The sequence below is a fragment of the Papio anubis genome, chromosome 1 (assembly GCF_008728515.1).
Source record: "Papio anubis isolate 15944 chromosome 1, Panubis1.0, whole genome shotgun sequence".
In the NCBI taxonomy this organism is placed as follows: Eukaryota; Metazoa; Chordata; class Mammalia; order Primates; family Cercopithecidae; genus Papio; species Papio anubis.
The window spans coordinates 155,842,506-155,867,394 of NC_044976.1; the positions used below are offsets into that span (position 1 = coordinate 155,842,506).

Consider the following 24,889-nt stretch of genomic DNA (forward strand, 5'->3'; position numbering starts at 1 on the left):
AGCCAGGCGTGGTGGTGCATGCCTGTAATCCCAGCTACTTGGGAGGCTGAGGCCAGAGAATTGCTTGAAACTGGGAGGCGGAGGTTGCCGTGAGCCGAGATCGCCCCATTGCACTCCAACCTGGGCAACAGGAGAGAAAACTTTGTCTCCAAAAAAAAAGAAAAGAAAAAAGGAAAAGAAAAGTAACTACATGGCTGAAGTTTTTTTTGTTTGTTTGTTTTAAGCAAATCTTAAATGAAATGCAAACGCCAGGAGTGTTAATTTGTAGCTTTGGTCACAGGTAGCAATATGACCTTACTGACTGTATAGCACTTACTGAATTTTTCTTGAGAATTCTAAAATTTGACAGTGGTGCCAGATAAAATTGCATCAAGACATCTGGAAGGAACAGTTTCTTCTGGCTTCAAGAAATCTAATTTTATATTTCTGTGACATAAGACAGGTTTTCTTTTTTCCAGAAAGATCCTCCACTCTGAATAACCATAAAATTTCACTTGGTTGAATACATCAAAATTCTTTATACATCAAAATTCTCTTAAATATTTTACAGTAATCTTTCTAAAAATCCTTCAGTCTTACTGTACCTGTTTAGAGTTGCAAAAATGTCGTGTTAACATTAATATTAAAAGCACTTTCAATAAAATTTCTAAACAGGAGCCAACCCTCTGAGCTGGTATTTCAAAGCAGTATCTACAAACAGAGCAATTTGTTCCAATTTTAGATGAAATCAGGCTGGAAACCTAGAGAGCTCCCCGCCAGAACCTAGGGAATGGTGGTCAGGTCCTAAGCTTCGGAAAAAGGGAGCAGCAGAGTATGGTCTGATAAGTTTCGTGCGTTTTATTTTGCTTTTCCTCCTTTATTTGATTTGTTGTCATACAGGAAGGGATTTATGGGTGAGAGATCAAGTGCAGACCAGACCTGACTCTAGCCTGGAGCCCGACCTCACCTGTGCTCTACTGTATCTGCTGGCGTCAGCACGAAAAACCACAACCCCCGAAAGGCCTTAAGGGTCCTGGGCGGGGTCATTCTGTCGATTGGGTGTTCCGCAGTCCTAGCGAATCGATGACTGGTCAGATCTGGAGATGGGGTGTGGCTAAGGCTGTTTGCGGGAATAAGAACAGAGCCGGGACCCAGAAACGCTAGTCGGGGCGTTTAGGTCAGAACTCCTCCGGCAGCCTGACAGCAGGAGCTCGAGAGAAGCATGGCTCAGCGGTGCCTTTGCGTGCTGGCCCTGGCGGCTATGCTGCTCCTAGTTTTCGCCACCGTCTCCAGATCGATGGGCCTGAGAAGCGACGAGCATCAGAGGGCGTCGCGAATCCCTGCTGAGTTCAGCAAAGAGGAGCGCGTCGCGATGAAAGAGGCGCTGAAAGGTGAACCCTGGTCCCCTTCACCCATCTATACTCAGATGTCGGTCCTTCCCTCCCCAGGTCAACCCGTGACTCCCCGCTTCCGCCGCAAAGCATCAGCTACTGCAGCCGGAGCCCCGACACGCACCCCAGCCCGGCCCCAGCACCCTTCCCAGCACATCGTGCCCCGGCCTGGGGACGTCACACTTCCCCCATCCCTGCCTCCTGGAACTCTGGTGTGCCCTGCCTAACCTGGAAACTCCAACTTCACCCCTCTTGGCGTGACCACCGTCCACTCTTTCCCCTGCTTGCCTCGAGTATTACACGAACTTTCATTTGTACATCACTTTTAACCTTTGAAAGTTTGCATGCCTGATAAATTACTGCGGTGTCGTAAAATAAGACAAATGATATTAGTCTTATCTACAAAGGAGAGAAATTGAGGCTTAGGTCAGCTAAATGATCTTCCCCAGGGCCCCACAGCAAAGAGTGGGCAGTGGGTCTCAGTATCTAGTGCCGGACTCTCTGGGATCAGATGGCTCTAAAGAAAGGGAGTGGAGTGTTCCTGGGGTGTGGGATGTTCCTAATTCTCAGTCCTAATTGAAGAATATGTCTCCCCTAGATCTCTAATCCAGGCCAAAAACTCATTCCCGTTCTGAATCTGCATTTTCCAGGAAACAGGAAAGTTTCTGTTCAGAGTGCTGGATCCTATGGGATGAAATCCTTCTTTACCATTCAGCTTAGCTCCAGTCTTTTCCCTTTCATTAAGTAATGGATTAAGAGAGACTGCCTGCATAAACATATAGAAGCAGATGCAGGGACCAAAAGCTAACCCCAATGGTTGGACGTAGATTGTTCATATGCTAGACTGACAGGCCTGGGAGGCAGAGCAGGGCTTTCCCAAAGCACAAATAGTCCTCTAAAAGGCATTAGGCAGCCACTCCCAGTCTGCAGAGAACAGAACAAAAGCTATGTAAGAACCTAGAATAGGGACCTTATAGCAACACAGCTTAGAACTCTGAGCAGGGGACAGAACACCTGAGCTCAGATCCTTGGGTCTGCCCTTGAGTAGGCACTTGAATCTTTCTGAACCTCGGCTTCCCCATCTATCTGGTGGGCTATGCTATTGTAGCGTTGATCCTTCGCAAAACTGATGAAGTTTGTCTTTCAGAGACCCTTCCTGCCTCAGGTGAATTTGCTCTCACTGTGTTCTTGGAGAGCAGTCTACTTCAATATTCTCATGACTCATGCTTTCCCTCCCAGTGGTGTTTGTCTTTGATCATGGAACTCTTTAAAACTGTAAAGCCTTAAAGACTCAAAGAGAGGAGCCCAGGGAAGTTTCAGGAATTGAGACAACTGAGTAAGGAGGATGAGATTATTTTAGGACTGAGGAGTTTGTTTGGGGGCTTCTAAATCCACCCCTTCCCGGGCATTATATGCCCAAAAAGCTGGTCTTGGTTGACAGACTAGTGAGACTCCACATTAGGAATAAGCCTTTACATACAAAAACAAAAACACACAAGCCTCATTGATGTAGGGACCCAGGACAGTGGGTGCCTTGAGAATGATGAAGCTTGGATTCATCAAAGGAAGTGGTGATTTCACAGGTAGGGAGGCCTTAGAAAGTAATTTATAGTAGCTTCCCTTCCAGACCAGGGTCCAAAAATCCACGTCCCCCCAATCTTAGACTGTATTTGCCTTTAAGAACCGTATCAGCCTAACAAACCCAGAAGACATGGGTTTAAATCTCTAGTCTGCCTGTTGCTCACACAGCTCACCTAACCTCTCCAAGCTTTTTCCCTTATCTTCGAATTAGGGGAAACAATAGCGTCTACCTCACATTAGTGTTTTGCCCTCTGCAATATGATAATAAATGCAAAAGAACTTTTTATGCACAGAGGACTGTAGAAAAAAACAATGATTAATTCATTTTTAATCTTTCATCTCTCACTATTTGACTCTGACAGGTGCCATCCAGATTCCAACAGTGACTTTTAGCTATGAGAAGGCCAATACCACAGCTCTGGTTGAGTTTGGAAAATACATTTATAAAGGTCAGCTGCAACCAAAGGGTAAGTGGGTGGTAGCCAGCAATGGAGACATGCTCTTTACAAAGTGATAACGAGTTTATTTTGCGACTGATCAGAGAACAATCTAATTCCCATGGACAGAGTAGAGACTGTAGATTTGCTCTTGGAAAGACTAAGCCACCATATGTAGGGCAAAGATTGAGAGTTCATCCAGCCATCGCGTGAGAGTGTCAACTCTCTCAAACTTTTGCCCTAATGGGACAAAGTCATTCAATAAATGCTAAACCACCGCATGCTGTAGAATTAGCGTTTCCTTCTACTTATGCAACTGCCCAGAACTATGTTCCATGCTCCTCCCACCCCTACCTACCTCCTTACACACCCCCACACACCTGTACACATACACTCCATGTACTCAGGCCTACTCCAGATTCATTACTAACACATTTCTAGGCTTCTAAGCAGTCAACAACTTTGAGCTATAACATCAGTCCTTTTCCCTCATCCCCACCTCACCCATTGAGTACAGAACTGAGGACGATGGGTCAGGAGGAAAAGGATTCTTGAACTCCTCCTTCTCCTTGTGAAAATCTCATGAGATTACCTTCCTAAATCTAATTAAAAACAACCCCTCCGCAGTTGTTGGAGGTGGGAGAAGCTGGTCTAGGAGCAGCAAGTAGCCCCCTCTCTAACACCCTGAGACAAATGGCTCTGGGATTAGCCACATGGTCGCTCGCACCTGTAGTCCTAGATACAGGAGGCTGACGTGGGAGGATCGCTTGAGTCCGGGAGTTCAAGGCTACAGTGAGCTATGAATGTGCCACTGTGCTCAAGCATAAGTGAGAGTTCAAGACCTTGTCCCTGAAAAAAAAAAAAAAAAAAAAGAAGAAGGAAAAAACAAAAATGAGTGGCTCAGGGATTAATGCCCAGTAGCTAAGCTGAGGCCAGGCTGGAAAGGCTGGAAGTCTTTACTAAGTAGGAGATAAACGCAGGAAAATAAAAGTATAGTGACAGTGAACTAGATAAGCCAGGTGACAAGATAAAACCATATTCTTCTTCAGTTTTTGGGTATCCACAGAAGTATATGTGAATTCTTCCAAAAAGCCCAGAGAGAGAGAAAATCTATTTCTCCTATGTAGCTAAGGTCGCTTGAATAATTGACCCTAGGAACATCTACCCCTGCACACAGAAGTACGACCTTGTGCTAAACAGAATAATCTTTATGTTCACATAACACATACACTAGATGTGTGGCTTTTTAAAAAGAAAAAGGTCTCTGGAATTTTAATATAATATTTAAATATAATTTGGTTAATGGGGCCTACTAATTTAATATAATAATTTAATATAATTTGATTAATGAGGCCTCCTATGGTCAAAATTTAATGCATCCCTCATCTGCAAAGATTCTAACACGCATTCTGTGATAGCATGTTATGGGTCTGACCAAGCCTGAGCTTGAGATATTGACCATCTTAATAGTGAGTCTTTTTTGAGATGGAGTCTTGCTATTTTGGCTAGGCTGGAGTACAGTGGTGTGATCTCAGCTCACTGCAACCTCCAGCTCCTGGATTCAAGCAGTTCTTCTGCCTCAGCCTACCAAGTTGCTGGGATTACAAGCACGCGCCACCACGCCCGGCTGTTTTTTGTATTTTTACAAAAAACAGAGACAGAGTTTCACCATGTGGGCCAGGCTGGTTTCAAACTCCTGACCTCTAGTGATCCACCTGCCTCGGCCTCCCAAAGTGCTGGGATTACAGGCATGAGCCACCACGCCTGGCCGAGTCTCTTTTTTTTTTGAGATGGAGTTTTGCTCTCATCACCCATGCTGGAGTGCAACGGCGCAATCTCAGCTCACTGCAAACTCCGCCTCCCAGGTTCAAATGATTCTCCTGTCTCAGCCTCCTGGGTAGCTGGGATTACAGGCATGAGCCACCACACCTGGCTGATTTTTGTATTTTTAGTAGAGACGGAGTTTCGCCATGTTGGCCAGGCCAATCTCAAACTCCTGAACTCAGGTGATCCACCTGCCTCGGCCTCCCAAAGTGCTGGGATTATAGACGTGAGCCACTGCGCCTGGCCTTAATGGTGGGTCTTGATTTGCATGTTATTATATAGTAATAGCACATTGAAATATGGGGAAGACGAATTTCAAAGATTGTCCAAGTAGATCAGGAATCAGACTAGCTTTGTCCTAGAAGGCTTCCTAAAGAAGGATGCATGTTTAAAAAAACAAGTAAATAAAGGAACAGGAAGCACAGCATGGTAGGAAAACCTAAGGAAACTGTTAACCCTGGTTCTCTCTGCCTGCCCTTTTTGCCTCTAGTCTTTCCTACAGTGCTCAGCACCAGCTTTATCCAGCATGAAGTTGTGGAAGAGTATAGCCACCTGTTCACTATCAAAGGCTCGGACCCCAGCTTGCAGCCCTACCTGCTGATGGCTCACTTTGATGTGGTGCCTGCCCCTGAGGAAGGCTGGGAAGTGCCCCCATTCTCTGGGTTGGAGCGTGATGGCGCCATCTATGGTCGGGGCACACTGGACGACAAGAACTCTGTGATGGTCTGAGATGCAATGTTCCCTCTGACTTGGGACCCTAAAGATCAATTCAGGATGGGGGTGCTTGACTGACCCTGGCAGGTGGACGATAATGGTAAAAAGAACCTTGGCTCCAGGAGACCTGGGTTCCAGCCATCAGTTTGTCACTTCCCTTCTCTGGGCCTTGATTTCTCAGCTGTAAATGGGATTAAATGGTCCCCAGGGACCCTTTCAGTCCTGTCATTGATATGTTTATACTCTTCTCCAGGTGGTAAAGGTTATGTTTCTCCACATCAGGTCCCCTATACTATTTGAATCTGTTCTCTTTCAAGAGAATCTATCAGATCCTTATCCCACCATCACTTGATAACAGGCAACTGAGTGTCTCTGATACCCTGGTACACCCACCTAAATAACGTCTTTTTCCTCTTCCGTTGTGCTTCTGAACCCCAGGCATTACTGCAGGCCTTGGAGCTCCTGCTGATCAGGAAGTACATCCCCCGAAGATCTTTCTTCATTTCTCTGGGCCATGATGAGGAGGTAGAACCTCCTCATCTTATACCTATCTCTGTCCTCTGTTGAGGGTAGGGAAGTGGGCGCTTAACCCTAGTCCAGTTTGCCCACAGTGGCAAGGTCTCCATGATATGGTAGTTTACCACCTTCTCTGTGTGTCTGTATGCCAGGACTATCTAAGGACTTTGACCAAAATTCAGATTCCTGGGCCCTGTGCCATAGATCTGAATTTTTAACAAACTCCTTCATAATAGCTGAGGCAGGCAGGGGGTCCATCACCTATACCCTGAGAAACATAGGTGTGATGGAAAAAGAACTGAAAAGGGAGAGCGATAACTGCATTTTATTTCCAGTGATGCTACTTAATTAGACCCTGGGCAAGTCACTTCACTCTTTTGGCTCCAGTTTCTTCATTTGTGAAATAAGGGAGGGTGGACCTTTCCAGCTCTGACATTCCAGGATTCTGTGAGGCAGAATTCTCTAGGGCCCTGGCTCCCAGGAAGGAGACTAGGTAGAAAGGTTCTGGAGCCCCTAGCTAGGCTGAATGGGTCCCCATTAGCTGGAGGTCTGTCTCTGACTGAGAAGGACTATAGCTCTGTGTTCCATGTCTGCAGTCGTCAGGGACAGGGGCTCAGAAGGTCTCAGCCCTGCTACAGTCAAGGGGCGTCCAGCTAGCCTTCGTTGTGGATGAGGGGGGCTTCATCTTGGATGATTTCATTCCCGACTTCAAGAAGCCCATCGCCTTGTGAGTAAAGCACCCCACTCCCCACCTTGGAAAGAATTCTCACCCCATTTGAGATGACCCCAGCCTGGTATCTGTGAGCCATGCTGAGACAACTTTTTGTTTACACCTCTTGCATTAATCGCCCCAATCTTTAACCTCTCCTAGGCTTCCCCCTCCATTCTTCCTCCAGTATAAAATTTTTAAAACTGCATGAAGCTACCTCCTTGCCCACCAGACTATTGCACAGATGGATCTATGGGCCTATGGGAGAATTCAGAGAGGCAAGAAGTCAGGAGGGTGGTTTCCGATCCTCTTCTACAGAATTGGTGTCTCAGAGAAGGGTTCCATGAACCTCTTGCTGCAAGTAAACATGTCTTCAGGCCACTCTTCAGCTCCTCCAAAGGAGACGAGCATTGGCATCCTCGCAGCTGCTGTCAGCCGGTAAGCAACTCCTGGCTCTGCTCCCATGCCAGACTTAAGATGGAAGACCTGGCACTTTCCCACTTTAAATTTGAGGAGGCTCAGCTTCCTGCCCTAAAGTTGGGCTGGGAAGCTATGCTTTGAAAAATCGACACTAGAGGAAGAACAGAAGGGGAAACCCAGGACAGACTAAAGATCCAGGCGATTAATACAAGAGGTGTAAACAAAGAGTTATTTCAGCATGGCTCACAGATACCAGACTGGGGTCATCTCAAATGGAGTGAGAATTCCTTCCAAGGTGGGGGTTGAGGGAGACACAGGAGAGACAGAGCCACCAGTATCCTGCAAGGGCTGGAGTCAGAAGAGGATCTATCAGTATATACATATGGAAAGCAAGGACCTACAGGCAGAAGCTAGGTCAGGCAACTAGAGTAGTCCAGAGTCCAGACATTTAGAATCACAAATTGGCAATGACTGGTAGAGCTGTCAAAATTCTCCACCTGTCCTGGCAGGAGGACAAAAAGAAATAAGAGCCACTGGCTATGAATGAGGACAGCAGAATCTGTAACAGCAGAGCTTACCCCTGGCTGGGTTTTCTTAGCAAAGTGGGAAGGAGTGCTATATTCATTCAGACTGTCAGGAGACTGACAATTCTGCTGTAGTATGGGATGGACTATGAGAGTGGACACACAAGATTCTAGAGAACAGCAGAGGAAGGAAAGAAGGACCCTAATGCCGACTTGGTAGACAGGGAAAGCTTCTGCGGGTGTTTTGAGATCTTCAGAATGTTGAGTTGGTGGAGGTGGGAGGGAGGTGAATGGGAGACCTCTTGGCCAGGAGTGTTGAAACTTCCTCCTATTTCCCTTCTTCTCCTCTTCAAGCCACTGATCTTTGGCTGGGGTTCGCTAAGTCTTGAGGACTCTGTTTCTCTTCCAGACTGGAGCAGACACCAATGCCTATCATATTTGGAAGCGGGACACTGGTGACGGTATTGCGGCAAATGGCAGATGAGGTATGGGAAGAAGTATCACATACTACTGGTCAGGCAGGAACAAAAGAGTGACAGAAAAGTAATCTACAGAGTGAGAAAAGGACCCTAGTGCTGCCCAGTGCTCTGCCTATTCTCACCTGTTCCCAGCTAGTGGCTGAGCCAAGACAGAGGGATCTGACTTGTTCTCTACGGCTGTTAGTGTGTTTCTGAGACCCTAAGACCTAATATACCCTTTGGGAGCTGGTTCCCGCTTATCCTTGAGGCTCCTGAGCAATTGTTCCAACCAATCAGATAAGCCAGCCAGACAGTAATTGCCTCCCCATTCCTGACCCTCTAGCAGGGATTGAGCTAACTGAATTTAGCAGCACTCCTGACTGCTAAGGGCTCCTGAGGCAGTTCTAAAGTAGAGGGACATCCAGGTCTCAGAGACCCAGGCTAAAGTAGAGGTGACCCTGTGGTGCTGACCCCTTGGAAATCCTGCCGACCTTGTTCTTTCTCAGTTTCCCTTCCCTGTCGATAAAATCCTGAGCAACCCACGGCTATTTGAACCCCTTATAACCAGGTAAAGTATTATCCTTCCTTCTTTCATATCCCTCACCTCAAACCTACCCACCCCCCAGGCCCCTCTCCTTGGCTTAACTGGACCTGACTAATCATCCCTCAGCCACCAGACACTGCATCTCTAAGTGTGTATATTTAAGACATCTCTAAGATGTCTCTCTCAGTCTTAAAGATCTCCAGGGTTCAGGAAAGTGGGTAATGTTTCTGCCCTTTCCTTCACCCCATCGGTTCTTTCTAACATCTGACCTTGGTCCTTTTGTTTTAGGTTTATGGAGAAAAATCCCTTAACCAATGCAATAATCAGGACCACCACGGCACTCACCATATTCGAAGCAGGGATCAAGGTAACATCTCTGGTTCCTCCCCATACAGCTTTTCCCTACCACCTTCCACTCCTCCCTTCCTTGGCTCTATCTACTGGCCCTTCCTTCCTTCTCTGTGTGTCAGCTGGATCCAAGCCTAGCCATGCAAAGACATAGGCCTTTCTGAAATCTTGAAGGGAGTTAGACCATTCTTGTAACTGCTGGTACCACCAGCACAACTTCAGGGGGCACCATTCACCTAGAGTACAATGTGACCTTGAAGCACTCTAGTAATCAGGTATATAAGTGAATGATGCCCCTGAATTAATTCCTGGCATAACTTCCTGGAGTGTCCAGTGTGTCAGCTGTAGTGTTCATCAGAATAATAGCACTGTGTCCTGACATTTGAGTGGTGTTTTCATCCCCCCAGGATACTCTGTTACTCCATCTGACCCTTCTAAAAGCCCTATGAGTATTACCCCAATAACCAGTTGAGAAAACAGATGCACAAAGAGGTTGCAACAGCTAATTTTCAACAGCCCAGTTCTGTCCCTAACAACGTAGTGCTTTTTTGCACCATACGAGTTCAAAGAAACATATGCACTTGGGGAGTCTCCCGGCCTCCAAGGAACAATCCCTCCCTAGCCTAATTCTTTTCTCCAATTAGTCCTGGATTCCTCCTGGTCAGGCAAAAAAGTCAGATTTTACAACAGGACCTGGGAAACCACCAATCCCTGCTAGAGGGTCAGGAATGGGGAGGCAATTACTGCCTGACTGGCTTATCTGATTGGTTAGAACAATTGCTCAGGAGCCTCAAGGATAAGTGGGAACCAGCTCCCAAAGGGTATATTAGGTCTTAGGGTCTCAGAAACACACTAACAGCCATAGAGAACAAGCCAGATCCCTCTGTCTTGGCTCAGCCACTGGCTGGGAACAGGTGAGAATAGGCAGAGCACTGGCCAGCACTAGGGTCCTTTTCTCACTCTGAAGGTTACTTTTCTGTCACTCTTTTGTTCCTGCCTGACCAGGAATATGTGAGGAGTATGTGTTCTTCTCATCCCCCTCAAGCATCAAACCTGATGTGAGCCCCGTGCTATGCCATGATGGGGGCCAACAGAGGCTCTGGCTGCCCCGTTGTGAGTAAGCACTAATGTTAACAGCTGCAGAAATGTCCTGGGCGTGCTGGGAAAGAAAGTGCATGCAGAAGGCTTCTAATGGCACAGCATGGGGCCAAAACAGAGATATCTGGGCAATCAGAGAAAGCAGCCTTGCTCTGAACATACCTGTGACCCCCTCCAGCACCAAGAAGCACAAAGGTCTGGCTTAAAGCAGAGACACCCCTTCAGCTCTGAATATAACCACATGTCACTTAGCTCAGAGAAGACAAGAGGCAGACTAGAAAAGCTAAGCCTTGGGTCCTTAAGTCAAATCAGCCAGCTCTGCCTGAGCTGAGGAAATTAGCATTTCCTGGGCAGGCAGATGTAGAAGATTTGAGGTTGACTCAGGCCAGGGTTTTGTGCTTCTCTCTCTAGGTGAATGTCATCCCCTCAGTGGCCAAGGCCACAGTCAACTTCCGGATTCACTCTGGACAGACAGTCCAAGAGGTATGTACCATATGTTCCAGACAGTTCGTGCAGCATCAGGGAGATGTGGCCCTCAGGGCCCGGGTTTAACTACAGTCCTAGGGCTGGTCCAGTGTCCCATGTATTCAACCAACATTTTTCAAAGTCAACCTATGCACCAGTTACTTCGATAGGATTGGAGATCCTGGGTTTGGATATACATGGGGTCTGGAGTTGAAGATAAGTATGAATAAATGATAGCAATACCTGTAGTAACAAACATTATATATATGTAGTAGGTTTGCTGTGTATTTTTTTGTTTGTTTGTTTGAGTCGGAGTCTCGCTCTGTGGCCCAGGCTGGAGTGCAGTGGCATGATCTTGGCTCACTGCAACCTCTGCCTCCCGAGTTCAAGCAATTCTCCTTTCTCAGACTGCTGAGTGGCTGGGACTACAGGCACATGTGCCCAGCTAATTTGACGGGGTTTCACTGTGTTAGCCAGAGTGGTCTTGATCTGACCTTGTGATCCATTCGCCTTGGCCTTCCAAAGTGTTGGGGTTACAGGTGTGAGCCACCATGCCCAGCCATATCTGGCACCTTTCTAAGGTATACCCGTACATTTTAATCCTCACAACCACCCACCCTAAATCTGCATTTAACTGGTGAAAATTGAGGTACAGAGCACCACAGCAATCAAATAGTATACCCAAGATTATACATCTAGCTGTCTAGTTCCAGAGTTTGTGCTTTTAGCCACAACCCTAAACTATGATTATAAAAATTAGAGGGCCAGGCCAGGCGCGGTGGCTCAAGCCTGTAATCCCAGCACTTTGGGAGGCCGAGACGGGCGGATCACGAGGTCAGGAGATCGAGACCATCCTGGCTAACACGGTGAAACCCTGTCTCTACTAAAAAATACAAAAAACTAGCCGGGCGTGGTGGTGGGCGCCTGTAGTCCCAGCTACTCGGGAGGCTAAGGCAGGAGAATGGCGTGAACCCGGGAGGCGGAGCTTGCAGTGAGCTGAGATCCGGCCACTGCACTCCAGCCTAGGCAACAGAGCGAGACTCTGTCTCAAAAAAAAAAAAAAAATTAGAGGTGAACAAATTGCCATAGGACCACTGCAAAGAAAGAAATTCATGCTACTTCTTAGGGTCAAAAAAGTCTTTTCTGACTACCAAAATTTTGAACCAAGCCTTAGAGGACAAACAGAACTTGGCTAGAAGTAAGACATTCATTGTGGCTTAAGGAATAGGATAAATTGGGGACAAGTAATAGGAGATGAAAACTGATAGGAAATGAAGTTGTAGTTTAGAGATCTGGGCCTTGTACGCTATGCTGAGGAGTTTGGGCCCTAATCTGTGAAATCTGTGACAGGAGAGAACTTTTAGAGGTCTTCAATCAAATACTCAGATTTGCTTTTAGAGAGGTCATGCTAGCAGCATTGAAGAGAGAGTGCTGGAGGAGAAGGAGACAGGGAGCTATTGCAGCATCTTAGGTAGTGCAAGTGAAGGTCTGGACTGAGGCCATGGTCATGGGGTGGAGAAGAGGGCACCCACCAGAGGTGGGACAGAGGTGGGTTCAATAGGATGTGGTATGTATATGGGTGTGGAGTGAGAGAAAAGCAGGATGGCTCCAAGGTTTTTCACCTCGGTAGTTGACCAAGTAGTTAATGCCTTTCACTAAGATTGGAAAGTCAGAATAAAAACAAGTTCAAGAATATCATAGTTTGGAAGTTTGAGAAACTTGTAACATATGAAATAGGCAATTATAAATACTTCAGGTCTGGAGAGAGATATGAACTAGAGATGCGGCTGGAGTGTCACTCACATCATGGGAACCTCTAGATTGAATAAAAGCCCATGGGAAGAAGGTGCAGAGAGCTAGGAGAGAAAAGAGTTGAGGCCAGAGCCTTGCAATGGTCTGCTATAAACATCAATTTAAAAATGAATGTATAATTGCAAATCACGATGAGTGCTATAATGAAGAGGAACCTGGTGCTTGTTAGAGAATATAACAAGGAACCAGACCCCATCTGGGAATCAGGCAGGACTTCCTAAGGCAGTGATGTTTAAGCTGAAAGCCGAAGGGTGAGTAGAAGTTACACAGAATGTCTGACATCCACAGTAAATGCCAGCTTATTTAAACATCAGACTGAGCAAATGGAATTCAAAAGGTAAACCTGATGCTTCAGAAAAAAAAAAGATCCAAAAAGGCAATCCAGTGACTATCACATGAGTTATATATTCCAGAATACACCAGGGTTAGGGGCAGTTCTGTGGCACAGATCATCAAGGGTCAGTGGCACTTGGACTTCTACGGTCCTTTCTCCTAAGTTCTTCCCCAGAGAGGACTTGACTTGCCCTCATGCAAGGAGAGAGGCACACTCCCTATTGTAGAGCGGGGAGCAGATTGACATCCTGCCCGGAGCCACACACCATTGAAGGGGGTCGGGGGAGTGCAGGGGAGTTAAGACCAATGTGAGCCCTGGGTTCTCCTGCCTTTCATCAGGTGCCAACCTTTGTCCTCTCCCTGGGGTCTCATGGGGCCAGGAAATCACTGAATTCCCCTCATTGAGCTTCTTTCCACCAGTTTTTTTTCCAGCCTCATTCCAACTCCATGCCCTTTCCAAGGGCTGTTTTCCACCCAGCTGGGGCTTTCATCTCCCCAGGTCCTGGCACTCTTCCCTCCTCTCTATTCCCCTGCCACAGTGACCTTCCTTCCGGTCTCTCTGATGAAACCCCTGGAATCCCTAGGTCCATCCTGCCCACGTGCTGCAGTGAGGAATGGAAAGCCTCCATATTCAAAAAGCTTGTGGGTGCATTTGTCCTGGTTACTCCTCTCCCTCGGGCCCCATTTCCATGCATCAGGAACACTCCCTGCTGCACACCCTGTGCACAGAGCCTCGGGCTGCATCCAGCAGGAACACAGGCCGCCCCCAGAGTTCTCTTGCTCCATATTCAACTTCAGTTGTAGGTAGGTCTCCAGCACCTAGCTGTGAGGAACAGAACCTTCAGAAATCCAAGAGGTTGCCATGTGGAAAGGAAGGTGTGTCCTGAATGGGCCTGAAGGTGTAGAGAGGCCAGTGGGAGATGTTTAAGAGAGTCTCCACTTGAGGGAGAGTTTTGGAATGTGCTATCTTGGACTGTAATTGTGCTCCTCATCACTAAAAGGGTGGAATAAGAGTGTGGTAGAGAAGATTCTTTCCTTTCTTCCTTCATTTATTCATTCAAGTGTCTATTGGTAGCTACTGTGGACTGGACATTCTTCTAAGTATTTGGGAGAATGGTGAACAAGACAGACAAGATTCCCATTCTAATGGTGCTTACGTTCCAGTGAAGAGACAGCAGTAAGCAAGGAGATTTTTTTTAAGTGGTAAATGCCACAAAGAAAATAATAGGATGCTGTGTCACAGAGTAATTTTGGGGCAGGGGTAGAGCAGTGAGCTCCTTTAAATGCAGTGGTCAGTGAAGCCCTCTCTGAGGAGGAGCAAAGACCTGGCAATAGCATCCAGGCAGCAAGAGCACAAAGTGGGGAACAGTACAGATGCCCTCTAATTTCGACAGGTAGGATTCTGCTGAGTGTTTATGATGAGTTTAGTACTATATTACTAGAGTATATTGAGACAGAGTCTCGCTCTGTCACCCAGGCTGGAGTGCAATGGTGTGATCTCGGCTCGCTGCAACGTCCGCCTCCTGGGTTCAGGTGATTCTCCTGCCTCAGTCTCCTGAGTAGTGGGATTACAGGTGCTCACCATGGAGCAAGAGAACTCTGGGGGCGGCCTGTGTTCCTGCTGGATGCAGCCCGAGGCTCTGTGTACAGGGTGTGCAGCAGGGAGTGTTCCTGATGCATGGAAATGGGGCCCGAGGGAGAGGAATAACCAGGACAAATGCACCCACAAGCTTTCTGAATATGGAGGCTTTCCATTCCAGCACGTGGGCAGGATGGACCTAGGGATTCCAGGGGTTTCATCAGAGAGACCGGAAGGAAGGTCACTGTGGCAGGGGAATAGAGAGGAGGGAAGAGTGCCAGGACCTGGGGAGATGAAAGCCCCAGCTGGGTGGAAAACAGCCCTTGGAAAGGGCATGGAGTTGGAATGAGGCTGGAGTATATTCATTATCAAAAAAAGGAGAGGCAGGGCCAGGCACAGTGGCTCATACCTGCAATCCCAGTGCTTTGGGAGGCTGAGGCCAGAGGATTGCTTGAGGCCAGGAGTTCAAGACCAGCCTGGACAACACAGCGAGACCCTATCTCTACAAATAAAAATAAATATTAAGCAGGCACACTCCTATACTCCCAGCTACTCACAGGAGGCTGAGGCAGGAGGATCTCTTGATCTCAGAAGTTGGAAGTTACAGTGAGCTATGATCACACCACTGCATTCCAACCTAGGTGACAGAGCAAGACCCTGTCTCAAAAAAGAAGGAAAGGGGTTAGATATTACAAGACACCGTATCTGAGTTCATTATAAGGAAGGCATTTATAACTGAAATGCTCAAAAATGGAATGGTGTATAGCATGCAGTGATGAGCTTTCTGCCACTGGAAATATTCCAGCAGATGGGATGACAACCTGTCATGAGTTTTCTAATGAGCAGCCTTACAGCAGGATAGAAGCTGGACTTGCTAACTCTAAAGACATTACCTGTTTTTAAGTATCCATTGTCCTTGCCTTCAACAGCTGTACCATTCACTTACAGGAAAATATCTTTACACATAAAACAGAGAGCAACATAAGGTTGTGGGAATGCACTGTAAGAACTACAGGAGATCTGGGCCGGGTGCGGTGGCTCACGCCTGTAATCCCAGCACTTTGGGAGGCTGAGCCGGGCGGATCACAAGGTCAGGAGTTCGAGACCAGCCTGACCAACATGGTGAAACCCCATCTCTACAAAAATACAAAAATTAGCTGGGCATGGTGGTGAGCACCTGTAATCCTGCTACTCAGGAGGCTGAGGCAGGAGAATCACCTGAACCCAGGAGGCAGAGGTTGCAGCGAGCCGAGATCACGTCATTGCACTCCAGACTGGGTGACAGAGCAAGACTCTGTCTCAAAAAAAAAAGAACTACAGGAGATCAGAGAATTGAGAGATTCGTGTGCTCTAAAGTCACCTTTGAGATCTCTCACCATTGACAAGTCTCTCCTCCTAGTTCCATTCTTGTACCTCTGATTCTTGCCCAAGGTGGTCCCTCTATTCTAAACAAGCAAATAACAGCTAGCATTTTTTGAGTGCTTACCATATGCCAGGCACTGCCCTAAGCACATTACACATATTAACTCCAGTAACGGTCACCACCACTTATGAGGTAGGTGCTACCATCATCTACATGTTAACAGATAGGCAGGCTGAGGCACAGAGAGGTTAAGAAGCTTGTCCAAGCTCACACAACCGTGAGTGACTGTCTGAAGCACAAAGTTGGTTGTTACATCTCAATTTTTGTGCCTGCCCCTCTCCATGCTCAGACGATCTGTTTCCTCATCTCTGTCAGTTTCATATCCTTCCTTGAAACTTGGGCTAAACATTCATACCACTAAGGAGTCCGTCTCAGATGAACGCCTCCTCTCAGGTTCTACTCCACACCATCTCTAACTGTATGTACTTAGGAAGCAGTAAAGCATTATTCCCATAAAGTCAGACAGATACCCGACCTGACAAAACTGACTATATAACCCATGGCAAGTTATTTAATGAATCAACGCCTATTCTTATTTTTATTGGTTCACATCTTTTAAATTTTATGTATCCAAGATTTATTGCATGCCTTTTATGTGCTTGCTACTGGAAATGTGGAAATGAGATAGACAGTCCCTGCCCCTGAGTCAGACACAGTGCCTGCCTGGCCTAACAGCTAGTGGGAAACCTGAGCTCTTGCAGCCTCTTACTGAAGGGATCCATTCTGCATGCCTTCTTTGATTTCTGGAGGACCCTCTAAGGAATTTGGAGCAGTGGGCATAGTCCCAACCCACCTCATGGAGGCTGACTTCAGAAACTTGCCAATGGGCTGAGAATATGTCAAGACCGTGCACTAATTCTTGTATTAGAATACTTGTATTATAAGTGCTGGAGTGAAAATATGGTCTGAGAAGTGAGAATACACCTTGGTGACCCCTTTGCCCATCCAATAGCGGGATACTTGTTTTGATTCAAATGGTGGTTTCTAAGCCAGAAGTGGGAACCTTCACTTCCTCTCCAGACTCAACTCCTAACATTCTTCTGGCATAAAAGAGGTACTCTTGGGACAGGGCACGGTGGCTCACACCTGTAATCCTAGCACTTTGGGAGACCAAGGCAGGTGGATCACCTGAGGTCAGGAGTTTCAAGACCAGCCTGGCCAACATGGCAAAACCCCGTCTCTACTAAAAGTACAAAAATTAGCTGCACATAGTGGTGCATGCCTGTAGTCCCAGCTACTTGGGAGGCTGAGACAGAAGAATTGCTTGAATCCAGGAGGTAGAGATTGCAGTGAGCCGAGATGGTGCCACTGCACTCCAGCCTGGGCGACACAGTGAGACTCTGTCTCAAAAAAAAAAGAGGTACTCTTGGCCAGGCATGATGGCTCACACCTGTAATCCCAACAGTTTGGGAGGCCAAGGTGGGCAGATCACTTGAGGTCAGGAGTTCAAGACTAGCCTGACCAACATGGTGAAACCCCCGTGTCTACTAAAAATACAAAAATTAGCCAGACGTGGTGATACATGCCTATAATCCCAGCTACTCAGGAGGCTGAGGCAGGAGAATCACTTGAACCTGGGAGGTGGAGGTTGCAGTGAGCCAAGATTGTGCCACTGCACTCTGGCCTGGGTGACAGAGTGAGATTCTGTCTCAAAAAAAAAAAAAAAAAAAAAAAAAAAGAGGTACTCTTAAGATAATGTCCCACGTTCAGGTGATCTGCAGCTATGGGACAACCCCCCCTTTCTAGAGCAGAGGCAGTTTTAAAGCAACTACTGAACAAATGGATTGGGACTAGTGCTGGAGCTTTGGAGAGCGAAGGTCCCTCTAAGTCAGTCTCCTGGTCCATTCCCACATGGCTCTATGTGACCTAATCCTCGGGGTCTGGTCTACTTCCTGACTGGGGACAGGAATTTTTCTGGATTTACTCTATTCGTTTCAGACTGAATTTTCTAGGAGTTTCCTCAGGTTCTTTCCCGAGGAAAGGAGGCAAAGAGAAAACTTGAATACCCGTATCACAACTTCTGACTTTTTGTCTGTGTTGAGCTCATCTTCCTGGCTCCAGTGCAGCTGGTTACAAACAGGAAGCAGGAATGCCCAGAGAGGGGAAAGAAAAGTGTGTGACCTTTTTATCACCTGTCTGAGGTTCTCCGAGGCTGAAGCCAGGTCATCACATCTATTCCCCAGCCTGGGGATGATTGACATTCTGCTGTCTCTTCAACACTTTCAACCAGCCTGTGGCTCACCACCCAAGGGGAAAGATACATAACTTCCTGATTTTCCAATTCCCATCCAATTTTTCATCCAAGGGATGTCTCACCAATGCCCTCTGAAGGAGATTCCATGCTCCTGGCTGAAATGGTGCTTTTTGTAAGGATAGCTATAGGCTTTCAAGAGAGCCCAGGCATTGCTCTATAGTGACCCAGTAATCCTAATTTTCCAGCCAGGCCACCCGCCAGCCACTTCGTTAGTTTGGTTGCTCATGTAAATTTGTTCCTATTTAAGATCTGATTCATGACTGTAAGATAAGTCTCCCAAAACATTTAACCTAAATCTATCATGCTATAGATTGCTTTCCAGGAAGACCCAACTCTTACATCACCTTTAGCCAGTCAGCTGAAATTGAAGTCCCAATGTTTAAAAAAATGGGTCCTGTCTGTAAACCCCCGGGCTCTGCCTTGCTGGAAAGAAATCAGAATATTTAAGCTCATATTGTACATGTATAGAAATCAATAAGAAATCAAACCCCCTTTGTTTCTACCCTGGAGGTCCTAGAACTCACAAAGAACATTGTGGCTGATAACAGAGTCCAGTTCCATGTGATGACTGCCTTTGACCCCCTCCCCATCAGCCCTTATGATGACAACGCCATGGGCTACCAGCTGCTCCGCCAGACCATACAGTCCGTCTTCCCGGAAGTCAATATTACTATCCCAGGTAATGACTTCATCAGCTGTGGCTGGAGGGAGGAGGGGGCTGGAACTGTTTCCTATCTAATGTCTACTTCCCCACCCCTACCCCAGATGTTCAGCCTGTAAACAGCTGGCTGCTTCCCCTCCTGATGAGACTAGAACTGTATTTTCCCTTCAGAGTGGAAGTGAAAACGCAAACAGGAAAGGAGCAGAAACAATAAATTAGGTCAGTCAAGCCTGGGTCCTTGCTTAACCTAGGCCAGCCACTCTGGCATAGAGGGGAGAATTGGCTTAGACTACTCCCTCCTCTCTAAGAGTCACAGAAGGGGCCAAGATTTTCCCAGAGTCTGGTTCTGATCCATTCTAGGATAACAGCTCAGCAGCAAAGCTCAGAATCTTTAGCTCAGAAAAGCCTCCCAGCCCATACCATTTGCCTTAACCTAATTTACGCTTCCCAGCCCAGATCAATCCCAGCAGCACTCCTCTGTACCTGTACCTCTTCTGCAGCCTTCTAGCACACCATCCAAATCTATGCTTTGCAGACAGTGGTTCTCCAATCTAAGAGTGGAAGAGGTCTCCCCAGGGAACTATTAAAATGCAGATTACCTGGACTCACTGCAAAGATTTGGGTTAACCAAATCTGGAAGGGACCCTGGAATTTGCCTTTTTCACAAATATCCACAGGAGATTCTGACACAAGGTGATGACTAACCATAGTTTGAGAATCTCTGGTCAATGGTTATTGCTCTAATATTAAGACATTGCTTGGCCGGGCGTGGTGGCTCACACGTGTAATCCCAGCACTTTGGGAGGCTGAGGCGGGTGGATCACAAGGTCAGGAGTTCGAGAACAGCCTGACCAATATGGTGAAACCTCGTCTCTACTAAAAATACAAAAATTAGCTGGGCCTGGTGGTGGGCACCTGTAGTCCCAGCTACTTGGGAGGATAAGGCAGGAGAATCACTTGAACCCAGGAGGCAGAGATTCCAGTGAGCCGAGACAGCACCACTGCACTCCAGCCTGGGGGACAGAGCAAGACTCTGTCAAAAAAAAGGAAAAAAGACATTGCTCAATAATAATGATATTGCTCAATTATTAATGCTCTAATATTAAGACCCGTGTCTAGTTTTCTTTCCTCTTGGTCTAATCTGAGATTCCTCCAAACATCCAGGAACCCGGCCTTCACAGTCCCAGATTCTCCTCCCTTGGCCCTTAAAGGCTACCTACTCTATTCTCTTTCTTCTGGAGCACTTACTGTAATCCACCAATGGGGCCAGGCTTTTACAGAAAAAAGACAGGCAGAAATCAACCACAAAGCAAGGAACTGTGAAGGGCCTGGATGTCCATTTGAAACCAGGAGTGGAAGATGGAAGAAAACACAAATTACTGTCTCAAATCACCCCACACACTTGAGTTCTTTTCCCAAAGAACACACCTAGGGGCACAAGTCCCAGCCCCTGCCAGGTGACCTGCTACCACCTTCAGGAGAGTGGGAAACTGGAAAGTGTATCCTGGCACTTTCCAGATCTAAGGTTTGACCCTAGGAAGACAGAGTCATCCTTCAGAGAATGAGAATAAATAGGAAATTTTGTTCCAATTCAAGAGGGTTATATTTTATAGTAGTAAAGTTCTCCCAGAGGGTATTTATTTTTGACCTAGAGTGATACAGAATAAAGGTCAGGTGATAAAGAAGTGCTGTCTAGTTTCTCGTTTTTTAAATAGCAAATGGCCATGGCCTTGGGTATGAAATGAAGATATTGGCCTCCCTGGTCATCATGGGGAATAGCAAATGGCCATGGCCTTGGGTATGAAGATATTGGCCTCCCTGGTCATCACAGGGAGAGACAATGCCCTTGGAAGGAGATTCCATGTTCCTGGCTGAAATGGTGCGTTTTGTAAGAATAGCTATAGGCTTTCAAGAGAGCCCAGGCATTGCTCTGTAACGACCCAGTAATCCTAATTTTCCAGCCAGGCCACACCCCAGCCACTTTGTTGGTTTGGTTGCTCATGTAAAGCCCCTTTCCTGTTAATCTTCCCTCTCTAGGTACTTCTCTTGGCAACACAGACAGCCGATTCTTTACAAACCTCACCACTGGCATCTACAGGTTCAATCCCTACTATCTACAGCCTGAAGACTTAAAACGGTGAGTGGAACAGGTTTGAGCAGCAGGTGGGAGAAAAGAAACACACTTGACGTGTCTCTTTCCCACCCCGTGCTCCTGACAGTCCACAGAATCAGGGCCGGGGGAAGCCGGGATTTGGCAAAATGAAATGGACACATTGTAGAACCTAACCCATCTACCGTCCTTATTGCCAGAGTCTCATTGTCATCCCCTAGAATTTATGGAAATTGGCCCCTCTTTTATAAAGATGGAGATAATTGGGTGATTGGGGAGAAGCTGGTGGAATCGGTACCCTTGGGTGCTAATCCCAGCTCTTCCTGTCTTTGGGAGAGGGCTTATCCTCTGGACCCCGTTTCCTCCACTTACAAAATGGGGAGACTCCTCAGCATTTTGTGAAATGCAGACCACACATGAGGTCAAAGGTGGGTGCATGTTTTGATTTCTCAGAAGAAAGCACTATGGAAGTCCACGATGTGAGCACCAATTTTAACTGCTCTGTGTGAATTACTATTTTTGTGGGTTCTTCAGCACATTTTTAATCCTGGGGTATGGGAGGACGATTTCCATTTACCTCTCTGCTGCTTATCATATCCAGACCTGGTCTCCCCATCTTAAGTCCTCTGTAGACAGAGTGAAAATATTTGAATAAGAGTTTAAGAACAGCTTTCTTTTTTTGTTTTTTAAATGGGAGATGGATAGCTACTCTGTTTCCTTTTATCTTTGAGATTACATATGTAGTTTGGTGGTTGTTTGTTTTGTTTTGCTCTGTTTTGTTTCACTGTGGGGAGGCAGGTTGGTGGGTGTAAGGTCTGATAGTAAAGTTCCTAGGTGCCACAGAAAACTGGGTAGGTACCCTGGGCAGTTGCCTTCTCTACCCTCTAGTGGGAGAGTAGGGGACTGGCTTAGAGATAGTCTAGCTAGGTACTCTGTCCTAAGAGAAAGAGAATTGGAAAGATAGTTCTCAGTCAAGTGTGGTGGCTCACACTATAATCCCAATACTTTGGGAGGCTGAGGCAGGAGGATCACTTGAGCCCAGAAGTTTGAGACCAGCCTGGGCAACCTAACAAGACTCCATCTCTTCAAAAAAATTTAAAAAATAAAAAAATTAGCCACACGCCTGTGGTCCCAGCTACTCAGGAGCTGAGGTGGGAGGATCACTGGAACCTAGGAGGTTGAGGCTCCAGTGAGCTGTGATTGTACCCCTGCACTCTAGCCTGGGCTACAGAGTGAGAACCTGTCTCAAAAAAAAAAAGATAATTCTCCTGGAGGACAAATTATTGAGTGGATTTCACAGCAGGAGATTATTTTGGACTCCCCAAGAGTTTATTCCACACTGTTCTTTGTCATGAGCATGGATGGATCCCTGAGAAACAACCAATGTGTCATATGAAATCTCAGATGCCCCCTCCCTTGTCCCTCCCTTTCCTAGCCCTGGAGGGCCAGTAGTTTCCGGGTTGGTGAGGGGAGTAAGGAAAGTGCTCTATAATAACACTTGTGCTGTGACACTTGACCCTCCCCTCCTTCCCTAAATGCATCTTACTTTCCTCAGCTTCCATGGAGTCAATGAGAAAATCTCAGTCCAAGGCTATGAGAACCAAGTGAAATTCATCTTTGAGTTGATTCAGAATGCTGACACAGACCAGGAGCCAGTTTCTCACCTGCATAAACTGTGAGGTCAAGGGGCCTGCTGGGTTAGGCATGCCCGACCCCGGGCCAGGACTAACCCAAGGGGGAAAGCCAGTGTTGATGAAACTTTTGATTAAAACCACATTGTAAAACATTGCCCATCTGTCTTGCTCACTCTTAAACTCACCCAAGAACAAGGCCAGGGGTAAGGTAAAGTCAGCAGAAATCTGGCTTCTCCCTTCCTCCTGATATCTGCATCCCTTGATCCACTGGCATTTGCTGCCTTCTTTTCCCTTATCTGTCTTATGCTGGTTATTTCACTGCTTCACCCTCCAGGCTTGGCTTAGCAAATGTAGATTTGAGAAATCTCAACCAGGTGTTATCTGATAGGAGTCTTTAATTTAGGGCACTGTTGCTGGGATGCTTTCTCCAGAGCTTATATATTTCTTCTTGCTAGAACTTTCTTTCCCCTTTTATTCCCCTCTCTTCTTGGACTTGTGAGCTGTATCTTCATCTCTCTTCTCTCCCCTGCATCTCTCCCCTTACTCTCCAATTTATTCTACTTCTGGACCTGGACTTACCCAAACTGTGATACTACCATAATTGTCACCACAATCAGTCAAATAAAGTGATCTGTCCATCACCAGCTGGTTACTGAGGGGTGAAACTGAGGCGGGGGCTTTGGAGAAACCCCAAACCTCCTGGTTCTGGAGGCCAGAGACTGGAAAAGAAAGCCTCTGTCCTTGGGCTCCTCCCAAGGGCTCCCTAGGCTTTGTTCCCTCCCTGCCCTGTTCCTGCCACCTGCTGCTACTGTCTCACCCCAGGAGGCACTAATCTGTGGAAACATTTCCCTGGCACATCCGATGGGCTAAGCTCCCAAGGGAAGGGCGCTCGGAGCTAAGGACCAGCAGGGCCGTGGCCCTGGCATCATGTCCTGATTCAGGCAGATCAAGGGAAAGTAGAGGGCATTAGGGTGGAGGAGGAGGGGGAGGCTGGCTTGAGGGGCTCTGCACTGTCTGGTGGGGTATGAGGAGGCACAAACTAGCCTCCACTGGGGACAGCAGAATTCCTGTCTTTTTTCTCTGGGCTCCAACCCTGAGCATGTTTGAATCTGCTCAGTAGCTGCCAGGTGGGGGGCATTGGAAGGCAGCATTTCTTGGCTCAAAGTTGGAAGCTGTGCTTTCTGGATCACAAGAGAGTCTGTGATCCTCTTGAGAGGAGCTGGGACTCAAGGGACACCCTCTTCTTTTCCTCACCAGGCAAGGACCTTCCATGTCCTCCTGGGCTTTGACAGCAGCGGGCTCCTTCTCCCTCTCCTCATAACCCCCTTCCCCCTCAAGCCCCCAGTTTCTCACCTCCCTCCCTGGATGTGTACTGTTCCTTGGAGCTCGGGCTTCATGAAAAGTGTTGGAACCACAGTGTGGGGATTATTCCAGCTTTTTTGCTACTCCCCCTAAGATTCACATTCCTTCCTTTGCCCTCCCTTTTTTGGCCAATTCAGTACTTATTCAGCCTTTGTTAGAGGGCGAGCTGAAGAACAAAAATAATCCTTCACATTTGTACAGAGCTGTACAGAGTGCTTTCATACATCTTATCTCAGCAGAGCCCCACAAGAACCCTGCGAAGAAGGCATTGTTACTCCTTACAGGGGAGGAATTGGTTCTCAGAGAGGCTACGCATCTAGCTGCAGGCAGTTGGCTCAAGTCTATGTCACCTGGCTCCAAACTCACTGTTATTCTGCAATCCTACGTAACCAATAGAATCTACTTCCCAAAAATTATCTTATTTACTCATCACAACAACTCTAAGGTGTTACTGTTCATTTTACAGATGAGGCCACTGAGACTCTTAGGTTAAATAACTTGTCCAAGGTCATGCAGGTGCCAGGAGCTGAGTCTATCTGAATCCAAAGCCTGTGCTAAAAGTACCGAAACTGAGACTCAGAGAAGTCATTTGACAGCGTTCTTATGGGGCAGCCCCAGAATTGAAATGCAGGTCAAAAATCCCAAGTCCAGTACTTCTTCAGTTGCACCGTGCTGCCTGCCTCAAGAACCTGTGGTATGTGGCTGATTCATTC

At 47.0% G+C, this 24,889-nt stretch overlaps 1 protein-coding gene across 1 annotated transcript; it reads left to right on the forward strand.

The window, feature by feature from the left end:
• The first annotated feature begins 231 nt into the window (after nt 1-231).
• PM20D1 (peptidase M20 domain containing 1) lies at nt 232-23,455 on the forward strand. The gene is made up of 13 exons (XM_003893213.3): nt 232-1,370; nt 3,314-3,400; nt 5,703-5,935; nt 6,365-6,451; nt 7,039-7,169; nt 7,470-7,589; nt 8,505-8,580; nt 9,060-9,121; nt 9,386-9,464; nt 10,955-11,026; nt 18,920-19,088; nt 21,108-21,207; nt 22,736-23,455. Exons 1-13 carry the CDS (start codon nt 1,202-1,204, stop codon nt 22,857-22,859), a joined length of 1,509 nt encoding a protein of 502 aa, XP_003893262.1. The 5' UTR covers nt 232-1,201; the 3' UTR covers nt 22,860-23,455.
• The last annotated feature ends 1,434 nt before the right edge of the window (nt 23,456-24,889 follow it).

What these genes read in the sequence shown, in the direction of transcription:
- PM20D1 (XM_003893213.3), top strand. Translation starts at nt 1,202, where the DNA reads ATGGCTCAGCGGTGCCTTTGCGTGCTGGCCCTGGCGGCTATGCTGCTC. An exon ending in CTCTGGGCCATGATGAGGAG is followed by an intron (nt 6,452 to 7,038) that starts GTAGAACCTCCT and finishes CCATGTCTGCAG; the next exon opens with TCGTCAGGGACAGGGGCTCA. An exon ending in TGCGGCAAATGGCAGATGAG is followed by an intron (nt 8,581 to 9,059) that starts GTATGGGAAGAA and finishes GTTCTTTCTCAG; the next exon opens with TTTCCCTTCCCTGTCGATAA.